The sequence below is a fragment of the Pipistrellus kuhlii genome, unplaced genomic scaffold, assembly GCF_014108245.1.
Source record: "Pipistrellus kuhlii isolate mPipKuh1 unplaced genomic scaffold, mPipKuh1.p scaffold_m20_p_16, whole genome shotgun sequence".
NCBI lineage: Eukaryota > Metazoa > Chordata > Mammalia > Chiroptera > Vespertilionidae > Pipistrellus > Pipistrellus kuhlii.
The window spans coordinates 7,891,475-7,911,522 of record NW_023425471.1 but is presented as its reverse complement, the minus strand read 5'-3'; the positions used below and the strand labels follow the sequence as shown (position 1 = coordinate 7,911,522).

The 20,048-nt window shown below is 46.7% G+C and overlaps 1 protein-coding gene across 3 annotated transcripts in view; it reads right to left on the bottom strand.

The window, feature by feature from the left end:
- SMS (spermine synthase) overlaps window positions 1-20,048 on the bottom strand; it is a 77,908-nt gene that overhangs the window by 51,681 nt on the left and 6,179 nt on the right. For all 3 annotated transcript variants that reach the window (XM_036439757.2, XM_036439756.2, XM_036439755.2), the window contains exon 2: window positions 3,905-4,025. In XM_036439757.2, the coding sequence (XP_036295650.1) occupies window positions 3,905-4,025 (121 nt within the window). The remainder of the gene's footprint in view (window positions 1-3,904; window positions 4,026-20,048) is intronic.

Sequence of the window (20,048 nt, the reverse complement as noted above, 5' to 3'; positions counted from 1 at the left end):
AGTCCTTCGGTTGATCTATTATCTCCCCCAGATCTCCCTACCCTCCCCGCTGTAATTTGACAGTCTACTTGTTGATATACTGTCTCTATATCTATCTTTTGGTTCATCAGTTTATAATGCTCTTTATTATCCACAGATGAGTGAGGTCATGTGGTGTTTCTCTTTCATTGATTGGCTCATGTCCCTCAGCATGATGTTCTCCAATTCCATCCAGGTTGCTGCAAATGATGAGAATTCCTTCTTTTTTATGGCACCATAGTATTCCATTGTGTAGATGTACCATGGTTTTTGGATCCAATCATCTGCTGACGGGCATCTAGGCTGTTTCCAAATCCTAGCTATTGTAGATTGTGCTGCTATGAGCATAGGGGTGCATTTATCTTTCTGATTGGTGTTTCTGGTTTCTTAAGGAGGCTCCCGCTCGGCTCCCGGCACGTGACCGCCCAGGCCCCGCCCCCGCGCCGCCATCTTACATCTGGGGCGAGGCGGTGTCCCTCCCGCCTCCTGGGCAAGCCTCCACGTGTCGCTAGCAGTCAGTCCCAAAAGCGGGGGCCCTGATTCCACGCATCAAAGTGCTGAGGCCGCGGGCCATACCCTCCCCCTCCCCCCCCTTAACGGCACAAAATGAGGCCCCTAACAACTGCTCCCCGTCCTTGCCCGCAGAGAAAATGGCGGCACTCACCGCCATCTAAGTGGACAGGTTGTACTCTGGGGTTTCCAGTTTCCGGCACGGTGATCCCCAGCAGGCGAGGTCACAGCCACGTGGGCCCCACCCCGCCGTGGGGCCCAGCGCTGCATCGGCGGGAAAGCGGCGGGAAAGCGCGGCCGGCTGCAATGCGCAGGCGCCGGGACTGGGGGTTGCCTTTTTTTCTTAAAGGCGAAGTTTGGGAGAAGGTCGGCTGCCCTGAGAGTTACCTCTGCTGCTGGCCCAGAGAAGTTACTTTTTGCCTCCCATTTAGGAGTTTTGGCTTAAGTTAAATTGTTTTAAAGAAAAAACAAGCAGGGGTTGTCTAAAATTCAGAACGTCCAGTTAAGTACGAATTTGAGATAGTTTTGTAGTATTTGCGTTCCCCCCTGTACTATTTATTTAACTGGGTGTCCTGTATTTTTATCTGCGAAATCTGGCAATCCTGTCATCAGGCTCCGGAAAACCGGGCTGCACTTAACAAAAGGAAGGGATGGAGGAATGGGGGGGGGGGGGGGGGGATGGGGAGGAGGAGGTTGTTCCCACTTGGCAGAGACTTGGATCCTTTCCTGGAAGTCTGAGGGCTTAAGTTCAGACTCCACAATCTGGCAACAACACATAAAGAAGCATCCATGTGTAACTCATTTTTGGAAAAGTAAGATCTTCCCCTTAAACCAGCACAATATAATCCTATATAATGAAAGGCTAATGTGTAAATCAACCGAATGGCAGAACAACCAGTTGCTATGGTGCGCATTGACCATCAGGGGACAGACGCTAAATGCAGGAGTTGCCCCCTGGTGGTCATTGCACCGGAAAGTGGGCTCATGACTGGTGAGCCCAGTGGCAGGAGCCTCTCCTGCCTCCAAGGTAGTGCTAAGGATTGTCAACTGCTGGCTTAGGCCCACTCCCCACAGCCTGCCTAAGCCTTCAGACATCCCCGAGCGCTTCTGGACTGAAAGGGGACACAGGCCAGGCTGGGGGAACCCCATCCCCTCATCCCCCCATGCTCCATTTTCATGCACCAGGCCTCTGCTGTTTAATAATAGAGCCTCTTGGCCAAGAAACTTGTTGCAAATTGAAGATTACCTAACACTGTCTTTTCCTTTCTGTTTTATTTGGTATTGGTGACGGAACAGTTTCTGAAGCAAGTTAAAAAGCACCCTGCCTAACATGTTTCAAAATAAATATATAGTATGCAAATTAAGAAAAAAAAAAAAAACTCCCAGTGACACATCTCACGTTATGCTTATTCCTATGAAGGTAGTTTGCCTGGGATGTTGAATCTTTTAACTATTTCCAATTAACAATATTTATGTATTTATTTTTATGTGTATATAAAAAATAAAAAAATAAAACTCAAGTTCATGCCAAAACTGGTTAGGCTCAGTGGATAGAGCGTTGGCCTGCCAACTGAAAGGTCCCGGGTTCGATTCCAGTCAAAGGCATATACCTTGATTGAGGGCACATCCCCAGTGGGGGGTGTGCAGGAGACAGCTGGTTGTTGTTTCTCTCTCATTGATGTTTCTAACTCTCTATCCCTCTCTCTTTCTCTCTGTAAAAAATCAATAAAATGTATATATTTTTTAAAACTCAAGTTCAGGCCCAGGACCCCACACATTCATCTATAATACATCTGAATGAGCTGATCACACACACACACACACACACACACACCCGCCCAGCAGCACAAAAGAATGGGGTCCTTTAACCACCTGGATGGTTGTAGCTGATAAGGTGACCAGACGTCCCGCTTTTTGCGGGACAGTCCCGATTTTTTAACAATTTGTCTTGCGTCCCGCGGTGTTTAAAAAAAAAAAAAAAAAAAGTCCAAAAGATTTAAAAGAATCTTTCCAAAAATCGGGACTTCTTTAAAACGCCACGGGATGCGGGACAAATTGTTAAAAATCGGGACTGTCCCGCCAAAAGTGGGACATCTGGTCACCTTATTGTAGCAGAGTCCTCTGTCAGAGAACCAGGGGACACAGAGAATGCTGGAAGGTAGGGTGCTAAGCACCAACCTCGAGAAATGACCCAGAAAGAGAAAGAAGATAGCAGCGGGGAATATGGAGGACATGTAAGAAGGTGTCTGAGGACCAGGACCTTGGCATGGCCAAGGGGCCATTACCAGAAGCCAGGCCAGAAGAGGGTGTGGAACGGCCGTGCGTCCCTAGAGCAGGTGCCAGGATGGTGGTGGGGGCGGGGAGTGAGGTTTTAGAACTGGTAGCATCACGGGTCAAGCACCACGGGGATGGGTCCCAGCTGCCCAAATGAAAAAGGAAGACCGATGGAGAAAATACGTTTTTAAACTAAGCATGCTCCTTTTAATTTCTTCTGCTTATAAAAGCAATTTCCAAACAGCTCCTGTCACCCAAAAACTCTCCAGAGGAATTGTAAGCCCTCTGGACGGCTGGGATTGGTGTCTGGGGGAGAAGCTTCAAGAACTGCAATAGAGCTGAAACCAGTTTGGCTCAGTGGATAGAGCGTCAGCCTGCGGACTGAAGGGTCCCAGGTTCGATTCCAGTCAAGGGCATGTACCTTGGTTGTGGGCACATCCCCAGTAGGGGGTGTGCAGGAAGCAGCTGATGGATGTTTCTCTCTCACTGATCTTCTCAGGGGTTTCCCATCACTTTACTTTCTCCCACCTCCTTACTCCATCGCCAATGGATTTCATGTAACCCACCTACATCCCTCCTTTGATTGCAATGTATAAATACAGATGTAACCCGCCATTTCTCCAAAGCATTATCTCAATTCTTTGAGGTTCTGCTTCCCGGCCTATGTCGACAGTTTGGCTCAAACTCAAAAAAATCCTTAACAGGTTTCAATGGTTTTTTTAGTATTACATATGTCCCTCTTCTCCCCCACACTGACCCTTTCTAGCCAGCCCCGCCCTCTCCCCAGGTCTTCACCACCCTATTGTCTGTGTCCATGCGCTCCGCACATATGCATACAAGTTCTTTGGCTGATCACTTCCCACCTACCCACCTGCCCTCCCCCTGAACATGAGATTTTGTGGAAGTGCTCCCAGGGAGTGCTCCCAGGCGAAGCTGCTGTGCCGGTAAGGCCCAGAAGCACTGAATTCTAGCCTCCTCTTAGAAACTGTCAATGAAGGGGGGGAAAAAATCCCTGGCCACCACCACCCTCTACCGCCCTCTGCACCCCTCCCCCATTCCTGGAGTGCTCAGATGTAAAGGGGAGCACTCCGGGCCATCTCACCTGCCGTTTTTGTTTATGTAGGTCGCCAAGTAGCCGTGGTCCTGCCAGGTGTGCACCGACTCGGTCATCCCCTGCTCCTGGAAAATGGACTGGAGGCCTTTTAGGATGGTCTCGCTGTCGGCTGGAGGAGGGAGAAGGCAAGGTGGTCAGAGGAATCACATGCAAAAGAAAAGCCAGTAGAAACCCAGTTTGACGACTAAACTTGAGAAAAACCTGAACAACAAGTAGCCGGAGTCCCATTTGCCATGAGCTATCAAGATTCTGGAGCCCTGGTCTGTTTGGCTCAGTGGATAGAACATCAGTTTGCGGACTGAAGGGTCCCGGGTTCAATTCTGGTCAGGGGCACATGCCCAAGTTACAGGCTCCATCCCCAGTAGGGGGCGTGCAGGAGGCAGCATATCAATGATTCTCTCATCATTGATGTGTGTGTCTCTCTCTCCTCCATTCCTCTCTGAAATCAATAAAAATATTCTAAAAAAACAAAAAACAAGATTCTCGACTCTGCAAGGAGAGGATACAGATTACCAAGTAACACAAAAGAACACAGTTAATTTAAAGATCCAGAGATGAAATCATCTTGGATTATCCATATCCAGGTGGGTCCTAAATGCAATGATGTCTTTATGAGGCAGGAGAGAAGAACAGGGAGCAAGCACAGGTGATGTGAAGGCAGAGGTAGAGGTTGGAGTGACACACCACAGACCAAGGACACCTGGAGCCACCAGAAGCTATGAGCAGCAGAGACAGGTTTGGCTCAGTGGATAGAGCATCGGCCTGCGGACAGAAAGGTCCCAGGTTCGATTCCGGTCAAGGGCAAGTAATACCTTGGTTGCGGGCACATCCCCAGTGCGGGGTGTGCAGGAGGCAGCTGGTTGATGTTTCTCTCTCATCGACATTTCTAGCTCTCTATCCCTCTCTGGAAAATCAATAAAATATATTAAAAAAAAAAAAAAAAAAAAAAAAAAGCTGTGAGCAACCAGGCCCCTCCCCCAGAGCCTTCAGAGAGAGCCAGGCCTGCCTATACTATTTTCCAATTCCAGCCTCCGGACCTGGGAGTCTGGAATAAGCTTCCGTTTTAAACCACCCATCTTTAATACTTGATTACAGCAGCCCCTAGCAGACTAACAGACCCATCCAAATGCCTAGTTTCAGCTTCGCTTACACAGGATAAAATGGAACAGCAAAATGGCAGTGAACAGGTGAATTTGTAGTCCTCTGAATCCCCACACACAGAGCAATGAGGGTACCACCCCCCCAAACTCAAGGACACCATTTAGAACAAAACTAGATGACAGGGCGGCCCTGCAAACCCCAAAACAGGAGGAGGTGGAGACAAGCGGGATAGCGCCCAGGGACCTGTGTGTACCGGCAGGTGTAGAGAGGAAGTTGAGAAAAAGCAGGGAGAGCAGGGCCGGAGAATGTCAGGGTGGCCCTCTGGACCACCCAAGTGAACTGAGGCCACTTCCAGGAAACAGCCCCACTTCCGGGAGAGAGTTCTGGAGCAGAAGCCACACCACACCCCCATGGGAACAAGGCATCGACCAGCAGGAGCAGTGACCTTGTGTCTCATCCAGTCTCACTCATTCCCAGGAAAAGCGTGTCTATAGGACACTCATTTGGCAGAAAATGATCTAGCTGGCTTCTCTATCCTGATATTGGGTTCAGGAAATTAAAAGGAAAGATCGGGCCCTAACCGGTGTGGCTCAGTGGATAGGGCGTTGGCCTGCGGACTGAAGGGTCCCATGTTTGATCCCCGTCAAGGGCATGTACCTTGGTTGCGGACACATCCCCAGTGGGGGGGGAGGAGTGCAGGAGGCAGCTGATCGATGTTTCTGACTCTCTATCCCTCTCTCTTTCTCTCTATAAAAAAATCAATAATATATATTTAAAAAAAACAACAACACCTAGAACTTGGAAGAATAGTAGAACACTTAAAAAATGAGGCAGGAGAGAAGAACAGGGAGCAAGCACAGGTGATGTGAAGGCAGATAAATAAAATGCGCTCTATGTAGATTATATTTAAGTTAAAACAAAAGCCTGTTCCACCCTTACCACCATGACTGGCTTAACCCAGTGGTCGGCAAACTGTGGCTCTCACTGTTGACTAATGAGTTTGCCGACTGCTGACCTAGACTCTCGATTCCAATAATTGTAGGCTGTTGTTGTTCCTTGTGATTAAGCCCCTATCCAAGGGGCACGGGAAGAGTTTGGTGGGGGTACGCGTTGCACCGGAGTTTGGTGGGGATATGCACTGCACCATGCTTAGCTGCGCCTAATGCTACGTTCTCATGAGTACAAGGGGTACTCAGCGTTACGAAAATTATAGAAGGGGTACACATATGTCAAAAGTTTGGGAAACACTGGCCTAAGGCATAGAGGACATCTGAACTCCCCCAGGATATGCTAGGCATAACCCCAAAACCATGAATGTCGACCGGCAGTGAGTCCAGATCACTAAAATCAAGTGATATACAGAAACAGTCTTCATACTTCACAAGAGCTTACATTTAAAATGACATAAGATTGTTTTACTTTTTGCCCGGCTGGCATGGCTCAGTGGTTGAGCATCAACCTATGAACCAGGAGGTCATGGTTCAATTCCTGATCAGGGCACATGCCTGCGTGATGAGCTCAATCCCCATTGTGGGATGTGCAAGAGGCAGCCTAACCAGGATTCTCTCTCATCAATGTTTCTTTTTTTTAAAATATATTTTTATTCATTTTTTACAGAAAGGAAGGGAGAGGGAGAGGGAGTTAGAAACAGCGATGAGAGAGAATCATCGATCAGCTGCCTCTTGCACACCTTCCACTGGGGATGTGCCCGCAACCAAGGTGCATCCCCTTGACCGGAATCGAACCCAGGACCTTTCAGTCCGCAGGCCGACGATCTATCCACTGAGCCAAACCGGTTTCGGCTCTCATCAATGTTTCTATCTCTCTCCCTTCCTCTCTGAAATCAATAAAAAAAAATTTTTAAATATATTTTATTGAGTTTTTACAGAGAGGAAGGGAGAGGGATAGAGAGCTAGAAACATGGATGAGAGAGAAACATCAATCAGCCATCCCCTGTATACCCCCCACTGGGGATGTACCCACAACCAAGGTACATGCCCTTGACCGGAATTGAACCCGGGACCCTTCAGTCTGCAGGCCAACGTTCCATCCACTACGCCAAACCAGTCATGGCAATAAAAAAAAATATTTTAAAAAAAATAGAAAAAAAGGATTTAATGAAAAGATTGTTTTAATTTTTAAATTTTAGCCTAGTGTCTGTGTATCAGGAGTCTTTTCACACATTCAGAGGCCTGAGGCATTTCCAGGGATTAAAGTGAAGGTCAGACAGGTGGTTTCCTTAGGACTGCTTGGTCTTATAGTCCCACACGTTCTTTATATCTAATATAACAGCAGCAAGACGATTCATCACCTCGTACTAAACCCAAGCCAATGGGAATGTTCGGAACATGATTCATAAGAATCAAAATGTGCAAATACTCCAATTGGCCAAAATGTGATACATGGATAAGCAAAACATGGTATGTTCATACCTCCAACTATTATATACTCAGCAACAGAAGAAACACAGCACTGACACTCGCTGCACCATGGCTGGCCCTTGAAGACACGACGCTGAGTGAAAGGAGCCAATCACACATGACCATCTTATATAATAAAAGGCTAATATGCAAATGACTGAATGGTGGAAATACCAGTCACTATGATGCACACTGACCACCAGGGGGCAGACACTCAACGCAGGAGCTGCCCCCTAGTTCTCAGTGTGCTCCCACAGGGGGAGCACCGCTCAGCCAGAAGCCGGGCTCATGGCTGGTAAGCACAGCAGCGGTGGTGGGAGCCTCTCCCGCCTTCGTGGCAGCGCTAAGGATTTCTGACTGACGGCTTAGTGGGCCGGACTGCAAGAGGGTACAGGCCAGGCTGAGGGACACCCCCCCACAAGTGCATGAATTTCATGCACCAGGCCTCTAATATACTATAGAACCTCATTTACCCGACATAGCCAAAAAAGGCAAACCCGTAAATACAAAGGGCAAATTAGGGGGTGCCAGGGCTGGGAGGAATGGGGATGATGCCTAAGGGGCACAGGTTTCTGCTTAGGACTCAGGGGTCCTCAAACTTTTTAAAGTGGGGGCCAGATCACGGTCCCTCAGAGAGCTGGAGGGCAGGACTATATGAACTACTAATTCCTACTGTAACACCTCGGCTGCGCTCACTGCCCAAAAAACCTGGCGGGCCGGATCAGACTCCTCTGCGGGCCCCATGTGGCCCGCGGGCCGTAGTTTGAAGACGCCTGGTAGGTGATGAAAATATTTTAAAATTGTGGCGACAATAGCTTGACTCTGAATATACAATGGATACCCAAATCCAGAAATGCATAGAGGCCCAGTGCTAACACCAGGCCGCCTGCCCTCTCCCGGAAGGAATCATTCGAGCAACATAAGGCATGCTCGGACTCCATGGGCTGAGGGCCATCTTTTCAGACACGAGGAAGGAGTCCAGTCAGGCCAGAGCTGTGCAAGAGAAAAGGGGATGATCACCAAGGCTGGAGGCAGAGACGAGGTCAAGGCCATGAAGTAAGGTGACCAGACGTCCCAATTTTTAACAATTTGTCCCATGGGGTTTTAAAACAGTCCCAATTTTTTAAAAGAATCGGGACTTCTTTAAAATGCCGTGGAACGCGGGACAAATTGTTAAAAATTGGGACTGTCCCGCCAAAAGCAGGTCTGGTCACCTTACCATAAAGGGCCCTCTCTAGGAACTGCACCCATCCCAACCGGAAGAAGTTAAAGGTGTGACACAAAAGCAGGCCCCGGGCATATAAAAGAGGCATGCCAGCCGAAACCGGTTTGGCTCAGTGGAAAGAGCATTGGCTTGTGGACTGAAAGGTCCCAGGTTCGATACCGGTCAAGGGCATGTACCTTGGTTGTGGGCACATCCCCAATAGGGGGTGTGCAAGAGGCAGCCGATCGATGATTCTCTCTCATCGATGTTTCTAACTCTCTATCCCTCTCTCCTCCTTTCTGTAAAAAATCAATAAAATATATATTAATAAAAAAAAAAAAAGAGGCATGCCAATCGGCAAGAGGGGACGTGTAGGGTTTGGGTTAGAGAACAAGGAGAAGACTTAAGGTACCTAAACCAGGAAATGGGACCAGCCCTTACCTTCCGTTGACAACTGCCATCCGCAGTCCACCATGAGGTGTAAAGGGGTCCCAGCTGCCACCTGCCACCTCCCCCCTTGTCTCTCTTGTCACAGAGCAGCGGGAAGAAAATGGCCTGAGGTCAGAGAGCAATGGCTGCCTTCAGCTCCACCCAGGAGAACAGATTCCTCTTCCCAAGTAGTAACTGTGGGAACGCCGCTTTTCTTATCCAGGAAGGAGCACTAACCAGCAGCAGGAATGTCCAGCTCTCTTCCCACGAACTTGAGGTGGGCAGAATCCTTGACAGGTCAGACCTATGACCACTTATGTTTCCATCAACAATTCCAGGGTTTCGGCCAAGTTTCTACGCCGGGCTATGAATCAAAAATAAAATAGCCTGGCCTAACTGATTTGGCTCAGGGGATAGAGCGTCAGCCAGCGGACTGAAGGGTCCTGGGTTTGATTCCAATCAAGGACACATGCCCAGGTTGTGGGCTCTGTCCCCAGTGGGGGGCATGCAGGAGGCAGCTGATCCATGATTCTCATCATTGATATTTCTATTCTATTTCTCTCTCTCCCTCTCCCTTCCTCTCTGAAATCAATAAAAACATATTTTTTTAAAAATAGCATTTCCAGCTCTAGCAGATTAGCTCAGTGGTTAGAGCATAGGCCTGCGAACCAAAGGGTCCCATTTTCAATTTCGGTCTAGAACATGTACCTTATTCTCAGGCTCCTCCCAGGCCCGGGACCTGGTGGGGGCACACGCAGGAGGCAACCAATCAATGTGTTTCTCTCACATCGATGTTTCTCTTCATCTTTTCCTCTCTCTCCCACTCTCTCTAAAAAACAGATCAATGGAAAAATATCCTTGGGTGAGTGAGGATTAACAACAAAAAACATTTGCAGAGAGAAAGGAGTTTGCACTTTGTGGTGTCAGAAATCACCTTTCTATAAGAGTTTATCCTACCCTGACTAGTTTGGCTCAGTGGATAGAGCGTCAGCCTGCGGACTGAAAGGTCCTGGGTTCGATTCCGGTCTAGGGCATGCACCTTGGTTGCGGGCACGTCCCCAGTGGGGAGTGTGCAGGAGGCAGCTGATCGATGCTTCTCTCTCATCCATGTTTCTAACTCTCCCTCCCTCTCCCTTTCTCTCTGTAAAAAATAAACAAAAATATATATTTTTTTAAAATTCCTTCTGACTCTGACCAAGGCAGACTCAGTGAAGACATTTAGGTCTTCCCCCTTCAGAATGGACCTCCAAGATCACTCAGCGCCCAGCAGGCCCTGACAGTGAAGAGTGACCATAGAACAGCGCGGCAATGAAAGACAAAGGAGACAAGTCAGAGCTCAGATGCAGAGGGGCGTGTGAGCTGATGGATTCCAGATGAGAAAAAGGCCACGCGGGGCCTGGGAATCTGTACGGATCCTTTGTACAGACGGCTCTGAAGTAAGCCCCGGGACCTGACGCAAAGGCAGACTTGCTCTGGAAGGGGCCACAGAGGAGAGAAGTCAGGCTTTACCAGCCAAATCAGGTCTCTGCCACAGATGTGTGTGTGTATGCGTTTTACCACCCTTTAAAAATGCCAAATTTATTCTCAGCTGGAGGCCATACTAAAATAGGCCCGAGAGAGGATCTGGCCCAGTGCCTTAGTCAGTTGGCTCCTGGCATAAAATGTTTTCAGTTCTAAATTTCTAACCAACTGGCATAGGGACGCTTAGCCATAATTCTACAACCTGAATTCCCAGAAGCGATGTTCTTAAAATCTGAGGAATAGATCCTATACGCAAGTTAGCAACTTATTAAATGTGGGGGGACGGGGGAAGTCAGCTAATGACCTACATCACATGTGTCAAACACAAGGCCCGCAGGCCAAATCCGTCCCGCCAGGCCTTGCAATGTGGCCCGCACCGCGCTGTCATCACTGCACTCCGCTGCGTTTCCATCACAATGACAGTTTATGACTGTTCAGTAAACCATTCGGCCCGCGATTTAGGCTGGATTTTAGATTTTGGCCCCTTCTCTGATTGAGTTCGACACCCCTAGTCTACATAATTAGAAAGCCTGCTTTAAAAAAAAATAAAATATATATATATATATATATATATATATATATATATATATATATATATTTTATTGATTTCAGAGAGGGAGGGAGAGATAGTAACATCAACAATGAGAATTATTGATCAGCTGCCTCCTACATCCCCTACTTGGGATCGAACCCCAAACCCGAGCATGTGCTCTGCTGGGAATTGAACCTTGACCTCCTGGTTCATAGGTCAACACTCAACCACTGAGCCATGCTGGCCGGGCCCCTGCTGTTTTTTAAGAATACATGGAAGTAGCCAAAACCGGTTTGGCTCAATGGATAGAGCGTCGGCTTGGGGACTGAAGGGACCCGGGTTCGATTCCGATCAAGGGCATGTACCTTGGTTGCGGGCATATCCCCAGTGGGGGGTGTGCAAGAGGCAGCTGATCGATGACTCTCTCTCATCGATGTTTCTAGCTCTCTATCTCTCTCCGTTCTTCTCTGTACAAAATCAATAAAATATATTTTAAAAAAAAAGAATACATGGAAGTGACATTAGCAGCTAACAGAAATCCCACACAATATTTAAAGTCTCAAATCACTAATCTGTGCTCCTACTTCAAGAACCTAGAAAAAGTAAACCCAACAGAGAGGATGAAATAATAAGGATAACAGCGGAAATCGATGAAATTGAAAAAAAAAATGAAGCAAAAAGGTTATTTCTTTGAGGGGGAAAAAAAGCAATAAAATTGACAAACTCGAGCAAGACTGACAAAGAAAAAAAAAAGAGAGAGAGAAGGCACAATTGCCAATATTAGGAATAAACAAGAGAGATCATTACTAGCACCGAAAGGATAATAAGGGAATACTACAAAAGTTCTCCACAAATAAATCTGACAAGATGAGAAGGAAATGAGCCGATTCCTCAACTCACCAATATGAGAGAGAGAATCCGAACAGCCCTCTAACTAATAAGGAAATTGAATGTATCATTTTTTTAAATATTTTTATTGATTTTTTACAGAGAGGGAGAGAGAGAGAGAGTTAGAAATGTCGATGAGAGAGAAACACCGACCAGCTGCCTCTTGCACACCCCCCACCGGGGATGTGCCTGCAACCAACGTACATGCCCCTGACTGGAATCGAACCCGGGACCTTTCAGTCCGCAGACCGATGCTCTATCCACTGAGCCAAACCGGTTTTGGCTTGAATGTATCATGTTTAAAACTGAAAAAAAGAAAAATCTTGAGGCCAGATGGTTTCACTAGAGAATTCTACTAAACATTTAAAGAAGAATTAACACCAATTCTACATAATCTCTTCCAGAAAATAAAAAGGGAGTGAACTCCTCCCAATTCATTTTAATGAAGCCATTATCCTAACACAAAACCACAAATGACCCCAAAAGAAACTTCCAGACCAGACCAACATCTTTCATCATTATAAACACAAAAGTCCTTAACAAATCCCGGGCAAATCCTTGAAATCCTTAACGAGTGAAATTTCCACAATATAAAAAAATAATTAGCCCTGGCCAGCCTGGCTCAGTGGGAGTGTCGACTCAGGGTACCCAAGCACTGAAGGGTTTCAAGTTCAATTCCCAGTCAAGGGAAACTTCTTAGATCGCAGGTTTAATCCCCTGCCCCAACCAACTAAGGCACCTGCAGGAGGCAGCCAATAGATGTGTCTCTCTCACATCAATGTTTCTCTCTTTCTCTCCCTCTCTCTCCTCACTCTCCCTCCCTTCCACTTTCTCTAAAAATCATTGTAAAAAATGTCCTCAGTGGTGAATAATAATAATAAAAATAATAAGCAGCTATTACCCAGCAGGATTTATTCCAGGTTCAATATTTTTACAGCTCCATGTAATGCTCCATATTAATAGGCTACAGAACAAAAATCACTTGATATTATATGATGCAAGAAAAGTATTCGACATTCAAAATAAAAAAAATCACAGAAAAGCAGAAATAGCCCTAGTTGTTTTGACTTAGTGGGTAAGAGTGTCAGCCTGCGGACTGAAGGGTCCCTGGTTCAATTCCGGCCAAGGGTACATGCCTGGGTTGTGGGTTCGATCCCCAGTAGGGGACATGCAGGAGGCAGATCAATGATTCTCCCTTGTCACTGATGTTTCTGTCTCTCTCTTCTCTCCCTTCCTCTCTGAAATCAATAAAGATATATTTTTTAAAAGAAAGAAATAGAAGGGAACTTCCATCTTAAATAATAAAAGGGTAATAATAATAATAAAAGGGTAATATGCAAATTAACCATCACTCCATCACAAAGCTGGCAGTGTCCATAGCATCCAGTCCTCTCAGCCCCACCCAAGTACCCCAGTCCAGGGGAGGTGGCCACTGAGAGTGGGCAGTGTGAGCAGCCAGGCGGAATGCTTGCTTCGTCACCATGGTGACAAGGCAAACATTCCACCCGGGACACAGAGTGCCTCTGGGCAGTGGGGGTGGAGTGGCCAGGCACTACAGAGAGCTACCAGTGCACGAATCTGTGTGCAGGGCTACTAGTAACTTGATAAAGATCATCAGCAACTAGCATTATGCTCAATGGTAACAAACTGAATACTGAATGGTTATGAGGTAAGGATGTCCCCTCTCCCTGGTGTTATTGGGCCCTGTAACTAAAGCAGCCAGCCCAGTAAGCCAGAGAGGTTCAGAACATGCCCAAGGTCACACAGCCAGTGGTGGTACAATCAGGATTCCAACTCAAGCAAGTCATGCTCCAAAATCGAGTACTTTTCATCAAGACACTGTGTTGCCTTCCTTAGTTATACATGCAACAAGAACATGGCTTATGGCCAAAACCGGTTTGGCTCAATGGATAGAGTGTCGGCTTGGGGACTGAAAGGTCCCGGGTTCGATTCCAGTCAAGGGCATGTACCTTGGTTGCGGGCATATCCCCAGTAGGGGGTGTGCAAGAGGCAGCTGATCGATGACTCTCTCGCATTGATGTTTCTAACTCTCTATCTCTCTCCCTTCCTCTCTGTACAAAATCAATAATATATTTTAAAAAAAAAAGAACATGGCTTATGCCCTAACCGGTTTGGCTCAGTGGACAGTGTTGACCTGCAGACTGAAGGGTCCCAGGTTCGATTCCCATCAAGGGCATGTACCTTGGTTGCAGGAACATCCCCAGTAGGGGGTGTACAGGAGGCAGCTGGTCAATGTTTCTCTCATCCATTGATGTTTCTAGTTCTCTATCCTTCTCCCTTCCTCTCTGTAAAAAATCAATAAAATATATTAAAAAAAAGAACATAGCTTATTGGTTCCATACACTAAACATCAACAGTGGTTATCTACGGGTGATAGGATTCCAGATCTAGGTTTCCCCTTTCCCTACAGCCTATATATTGTCTAAAACGAGTATATAGCTTTTAAAGCAAAAAAAAAAAAAAAGTATCTAAAAAGACAAATGCATGAACCATTACTTGAACAGCTTCTGCAATTTCTTCAAGTAAACTGCCAGATCTTTATTCAAAGAAAACACACACACACACACACACACACACAGGAAATCCACTAACAATTTAACATTCACAAAATGCTTTGGGGGGGAAAAAAGTCCTATGGTAATTTTGCACTCCATAAGCCCTTTTCTCTCTCCAACTTAGAGTAAACCCACTTAGGAACATCAAACACTCGGACAAACACACTTACAAGCCTCTTCCTCCAAACTCCCAAACTAACGGGGCCACATAAACCAGCTGCAGCATTACGTAGTTCAAAAATTCCAGTGTTAAACTCTTTCTAAAACCTATGATCTGCAGTCCTTCGGAAGAGACAATTTGGTAAAATATAACAATACTCTAGAAACTGGCCGAAACCGGTTTGGCTCCGTGGATAGAGCATCAGTCTGCGGACTGAAAGGTCCCAGGTTCGATTCCGGTCAAGGGCATGTACCTTGGTTGCGGGCACATCCCCAGTGGGAGGTGTGCAGGAGGCAGCTGGTCGATGTTTCTCTCTCATGGATGTTTCTAACTCTCTATCCCTCTTCTCTTCTTCTCTGTAAAAAAATAAAAAAAATATATATATATATTTAAAACCCACCTTTTTAAAAAAATATATATATATATTCTAGAAACTGTTCAGGGTTTTCATTGCAGAAATCCCCATCCTAGAAAAACAAAATCATGCAACACAAATCCAATGAATATTTTAAAAATCAAAGTGTCCTTTTCAAATGCTGCTGCACTAACTCCAAGAGGTCGTTTCTATAAATAAGTAGATCAATATTCCCATCACATGCCCACCCATCATTTGCCACCTCTCCCTTGGCCAGCAGAACTTTCCCTGGATTTCCGTACGTTCCATTCAGACCTCTTTCTAACGGAGCATCTTTCTCCACTGGCACGGTTTCAAGGTACTCAGCCCTAAGTATGCTCTGCACCACCTGACACTCTTGCACTCATTTTATGGGACATACCGCCCAACAGCACAGTGTGTGGGATCTGGGTATCATGAGAGAGAAATGAAGTTGCAAGTGAGACTACCTGGCGGGTCAAGTAAACTCAGGAATCCAGAGCACGCTTCCTGCCGGCTCCTTCTGACTCTGCGGCTTCGCACATACATGCGTTTGATCCAAACTATGCACCAGCTCAGCGGATCCTTCCAGAACACAGACGCCAGTATCCCGCTAACGACATCCAGGCCCGCCACAACGTAGGGCCCCACGGCTGTTTGCTCTGGTCTGGGAAAGCGCCTGCCTGTAAGGGTTTCAAAGAGCGTCTGTGCGATGGTTTACATACTTGGTCTGCAGGCTCCACTGAGGTTTCCCAACTTCCCCAAAGAGCCGAGCCTGTAATTAAACGGCCATGAAATGGTGGCCGGGGCCGCAGGGCACACGGGCAGGCTTAGGTTACGACGGCGGTGAAATGGTGAATAGAAATGCCCGCAAGCTCCAAGGCTGCGAAACTGAACTCCAGAAGAGCGTCTTTGAGCACGTTTTTAAACAGACACCCAGCCACAAGCCAGGAACTTTTGAGCTGATCCTAGTGAGGGTTAGGATAGCCGTAGTGGTCTCAATTCAGATCATAAAACCTTACCTAGGTATCAAGTCATACACCAGAAGCTTTTACTTTTTCTTTTTCTTTACGAAAATAATAATTACCTTTATTATAAAATTTCAGATTATTCTTTTTTTTAATATGTCTTATTTATTTTTTACAGAGAGGAAGAGAGAGGGATAGAGAGTTAGAAACAATGAGAGAAACATAGACCAGCTGCCTCCTGCACACCCCCCACTGGGGATGTGCCCTCAACCAAGGCACATGCCCTTGACCGGAATCGAACCCGGGACCTTTCAGTCCGCAGGCCGACGCTCCATCCACTGAGCCAAACCAGTCTCGGCTCAGATTATTCTTACATCCCAGAAATTCATTTTATGATGACAATGTTGGCCTGGAGCCTCAATTTTGGAAGAAAATTGCTCAATAATTTGACTAAAATGAATATTTGGTCTACCTCTGTTATCATAATTTGTGTTGACTACTGGAGGACTGTAGCGTTAGCTGGCACCTTTCCAACTCCTTTTTATTTTTTATTTTTTCATTTTTTTTTTATTAAGGTATTGTCTAGAAGCTCTGACTTTTCAAAGCTGTAAGAGACTACAGCACTTCAGTCTGTCTCCCAAGAAGATAGCAAAGGCCTGTGAATGCTCATTCAAACGCCAAGTTCATTATACAATTAAGGGGATTCAAAGATTGCAAATTGATAACTCCTCCACTGCAAAATAAAACCGCACCGTAGCCCCCCAAAAAACCCACCAGACAAATTGTCTATGGGTTAGACCAGTGTGGTCGGCAAACTGCGGCTCGGGAGCCACATGCGGCTCTTTGGCCCCTCGGGAGCCACATGTGGCTCTTCCACAAAATACCACGGCCTGGGCGAGTCTATTTTGAAGAAGTGGCATTAGGAGAAATTGAAGTTTAAAAAATGTGGCTCTCCAAAGACATTTCAATCGTTGCACTGTTGATATTTGGCTCTGTGGACTAATGAGTTTGCCGACCACTGGGTTAGATACTGAGTTGGAAAGCTGCACTCCTTCAGAAATGTCTGGCAGGGCTTCAGATTACTTGAAAATGTGCCTATCTCTGGGGAGCGGGGTGGGGATCATCCCTAATGCTCGGATTAGGAGTTAATACTCGATAACAGCCGTCATTCCTCCTGTAACACCCTGGAGAACTCCCAAGTAAGAGCTAACACAAACCATGTTGTCATATTTGACCTCTGCAGACTTTAAGAAATGGGTATAAGGTTGGAACTGCACTCTAAAATGAATTGTGGGTCAATAAAAAAAGAGGAGAGGGGAGAAAGAAAGATAAGGAAGGCAGGGGAGGAAGAGAGAGACAGAGACATCAACTTGTTCCACTTAGTTATGCTTCATTGTTTGATTCTTATATGTGCCCACAACCTTGACATTTTGGGACGATGCACTAACCAACAGAGCTACCCGGCCAGGGCCTATACAAATTTTTAATGGTGCCCTGACTGGTGTGGCTCAGTGGATAGAGCATCGGTCTGCAGACTGAAAGGTCCCAGGTTCGATTCCAGTCAAGGGCATGTACCTTGGTTGCGGGCACATCCCTGGTAGGGGGTGTGCAGGAGGCGGCTGATCGATGTTTCTCTCTCATCGATGTTTCTAACTCTATCCCTCTCTCTTCCTCTCTTTAAAAAATCAATAAAAATACATTTCTTAAAAAGAATCTACTGTAGCCGAGACCGGTTTGGCTCAATGGATAGAGCGTCGGCTTGGGGACTGAAGGGTCCCGGGTTCGATTCCGGTCAAGGGCATGTACCTTGGTTGCGGGCAAATCCCCAGTAGGGGGTGTGCAGGAGGCAGCTGATCGATGACTCTCTCTCATCGATGTTTCTATAATAAGTCTCTATCTCTCTCCTTTCCTCTCTGTACAAAATCAATAAAATATATTTAAAAAAAAAAGAATCTATTGCAGAGTTGGTGGAAAGCAGTTAAGGAAAAAAATCCCCCAAAAAGCCAAACAGCGTGCTAAATGAAGGCAGACTCCAATGAGGACCTCCCCCCAAACAGTGACATTGTCAAATGAGAAAACCTAAAGCCCGAACCACGCCGCCCCCACAGCTTTCCATCCGGAGCTGGGCTCCTGGGAAGCTCAGGAGCTGAGACTGAAGGGATGAGGAGAACCAGGTACAAATGGGCCTGATGAATGTTGATAAGGAAAATAAACAAACAACTAAGGAGTTTGACTTCATCTAGAGGACAATGAGGCCGCTCCAGGGGGTTCTAAAACCAGGAAAGGGGAAATGATCCATGGAGTTCCTGATAACGGGGCGTGGGAGACCAGTATCCCAGGACTGGCGCCAAAAACAGAGAGCAAGGAGAGGGTAGTGGTTGCTTCAGGACTTGCTGATGGGGGTTGAGGTGGGTGGGTGCCTCGAAGGCTTCTGAGACAAGGAGGGGGGTTGTGTGTTTTACTTATACAGAGAGAGATCAATCGTTCCCTCCCAAAGGTGTCCAGATCAGGGATCGCACCCACAACCTGGGTATGTGCCCTGATAGGGAATCAACCCTCAACCTTTCTGTTCAGGGTACAAAGGGGGTACTCCACCCAACCCCACCTCCCCCAGTCAGGGCAAGGGTTTTTTTTGTTCGTTCGTTTGTTTTTTAAATATATTTTATTGATTTTACACAGAGAGGAATTGAGAGGGACAGAGAGTTAGAAACGTCGATGAAAGAGAAACACCAACCAGCTGCCTCTTGCACACCCCCTACTGGGGATGTGCCCATAACCAAGGTACATGCCCTTGACCGGAATCGAACCTGGGACCCTTCAGTCCACAGACCGACACTCTACCACTGAGCCAAACCGGTTTCGGCTTAATCCTTATTCTTGAAAGTATTACATAGGTCCCTTTTTTTCCCCATTGACCCGCCCCAGGCCTTCACCTATTGTCTGTGTCCATGAGTTATACAAAAAGGGTTTTGTTTTTATTTCTTTATTAAAAAATATATCATTGATTTTTTACAGAGAGGAAGGGAGAGGGATAGTCAGTCAGAAACATCAATGAGAGAGAAACATCGATCAGCTGCCTCCTGTACACCCCCTACTGGGGATGTGCCCGCAACCAAGGTACATGCCCTTGACCGGAATCGAACCCGGGACCCTTGAGTCCAGAGGCCCTATCCACTGAGCTAAAGTGGTTAGGGCAAGGGTTTTGTTTTTAAATGAGGCTCTTTTTATAGCAGTCCACCTACTTCATCAACATCAGTATTACTGAGAAAAAAAACTGGTTAAAACCGGCAAATTCCAGGAAGTCTGTCCCCTCCCAGAGTGTGATTCGGTCCATCTAGACTGGGACCCTACTGGGCCTTTTCTCACTCCCAGGCCCTCCCCAGGCTTCATTGTTAAAGTGGGGAGGGGGGGGTGTTGTTTATCACAGCATGGAAAAGGGTTCATGATACTGCTGAGAGGATAATGGGAAAGCTTTTTCTACTCCTGAATTAACAAAAAATAACTTGATGGCCAAGGCCGGTTTGGCTCAGTGGATGGAGCATCGGCCTGCGGACTGAAAGGTCCCAGGTTCGATTCCGGTCGGGGGCATGTGCCTTGGTTGCGGGCTCGTCCCCAGTGGGAGGTGTGCAGGAGGCAGCTGATCGATGATTCTCTCTCATCGATGTTTCTGGCTCTCTGTCCCTCTCTCTTCCTCTCTGTAAAAAATCAATAAAATATATTTTAAAAAAATAACTTGATGAACTTAAAACTGGATTGTTGAAGTTGTAACTTATAGCTATTTTAAATACCACAAGATCTGCTTCCACCAGAAAGCAGCTAAATAAGTACAAGGGTGCCCTAGCCAGTTTGGCTCAGTGGATAGAGCTTCGGCCTGTGGACTGAAAGGTCCCAGGTTTGATTCCGGTCAAGGGCATGTACCCTGGTTTCGGGCACATCCCCAGTGGGGGTGTGCAGGAGGCA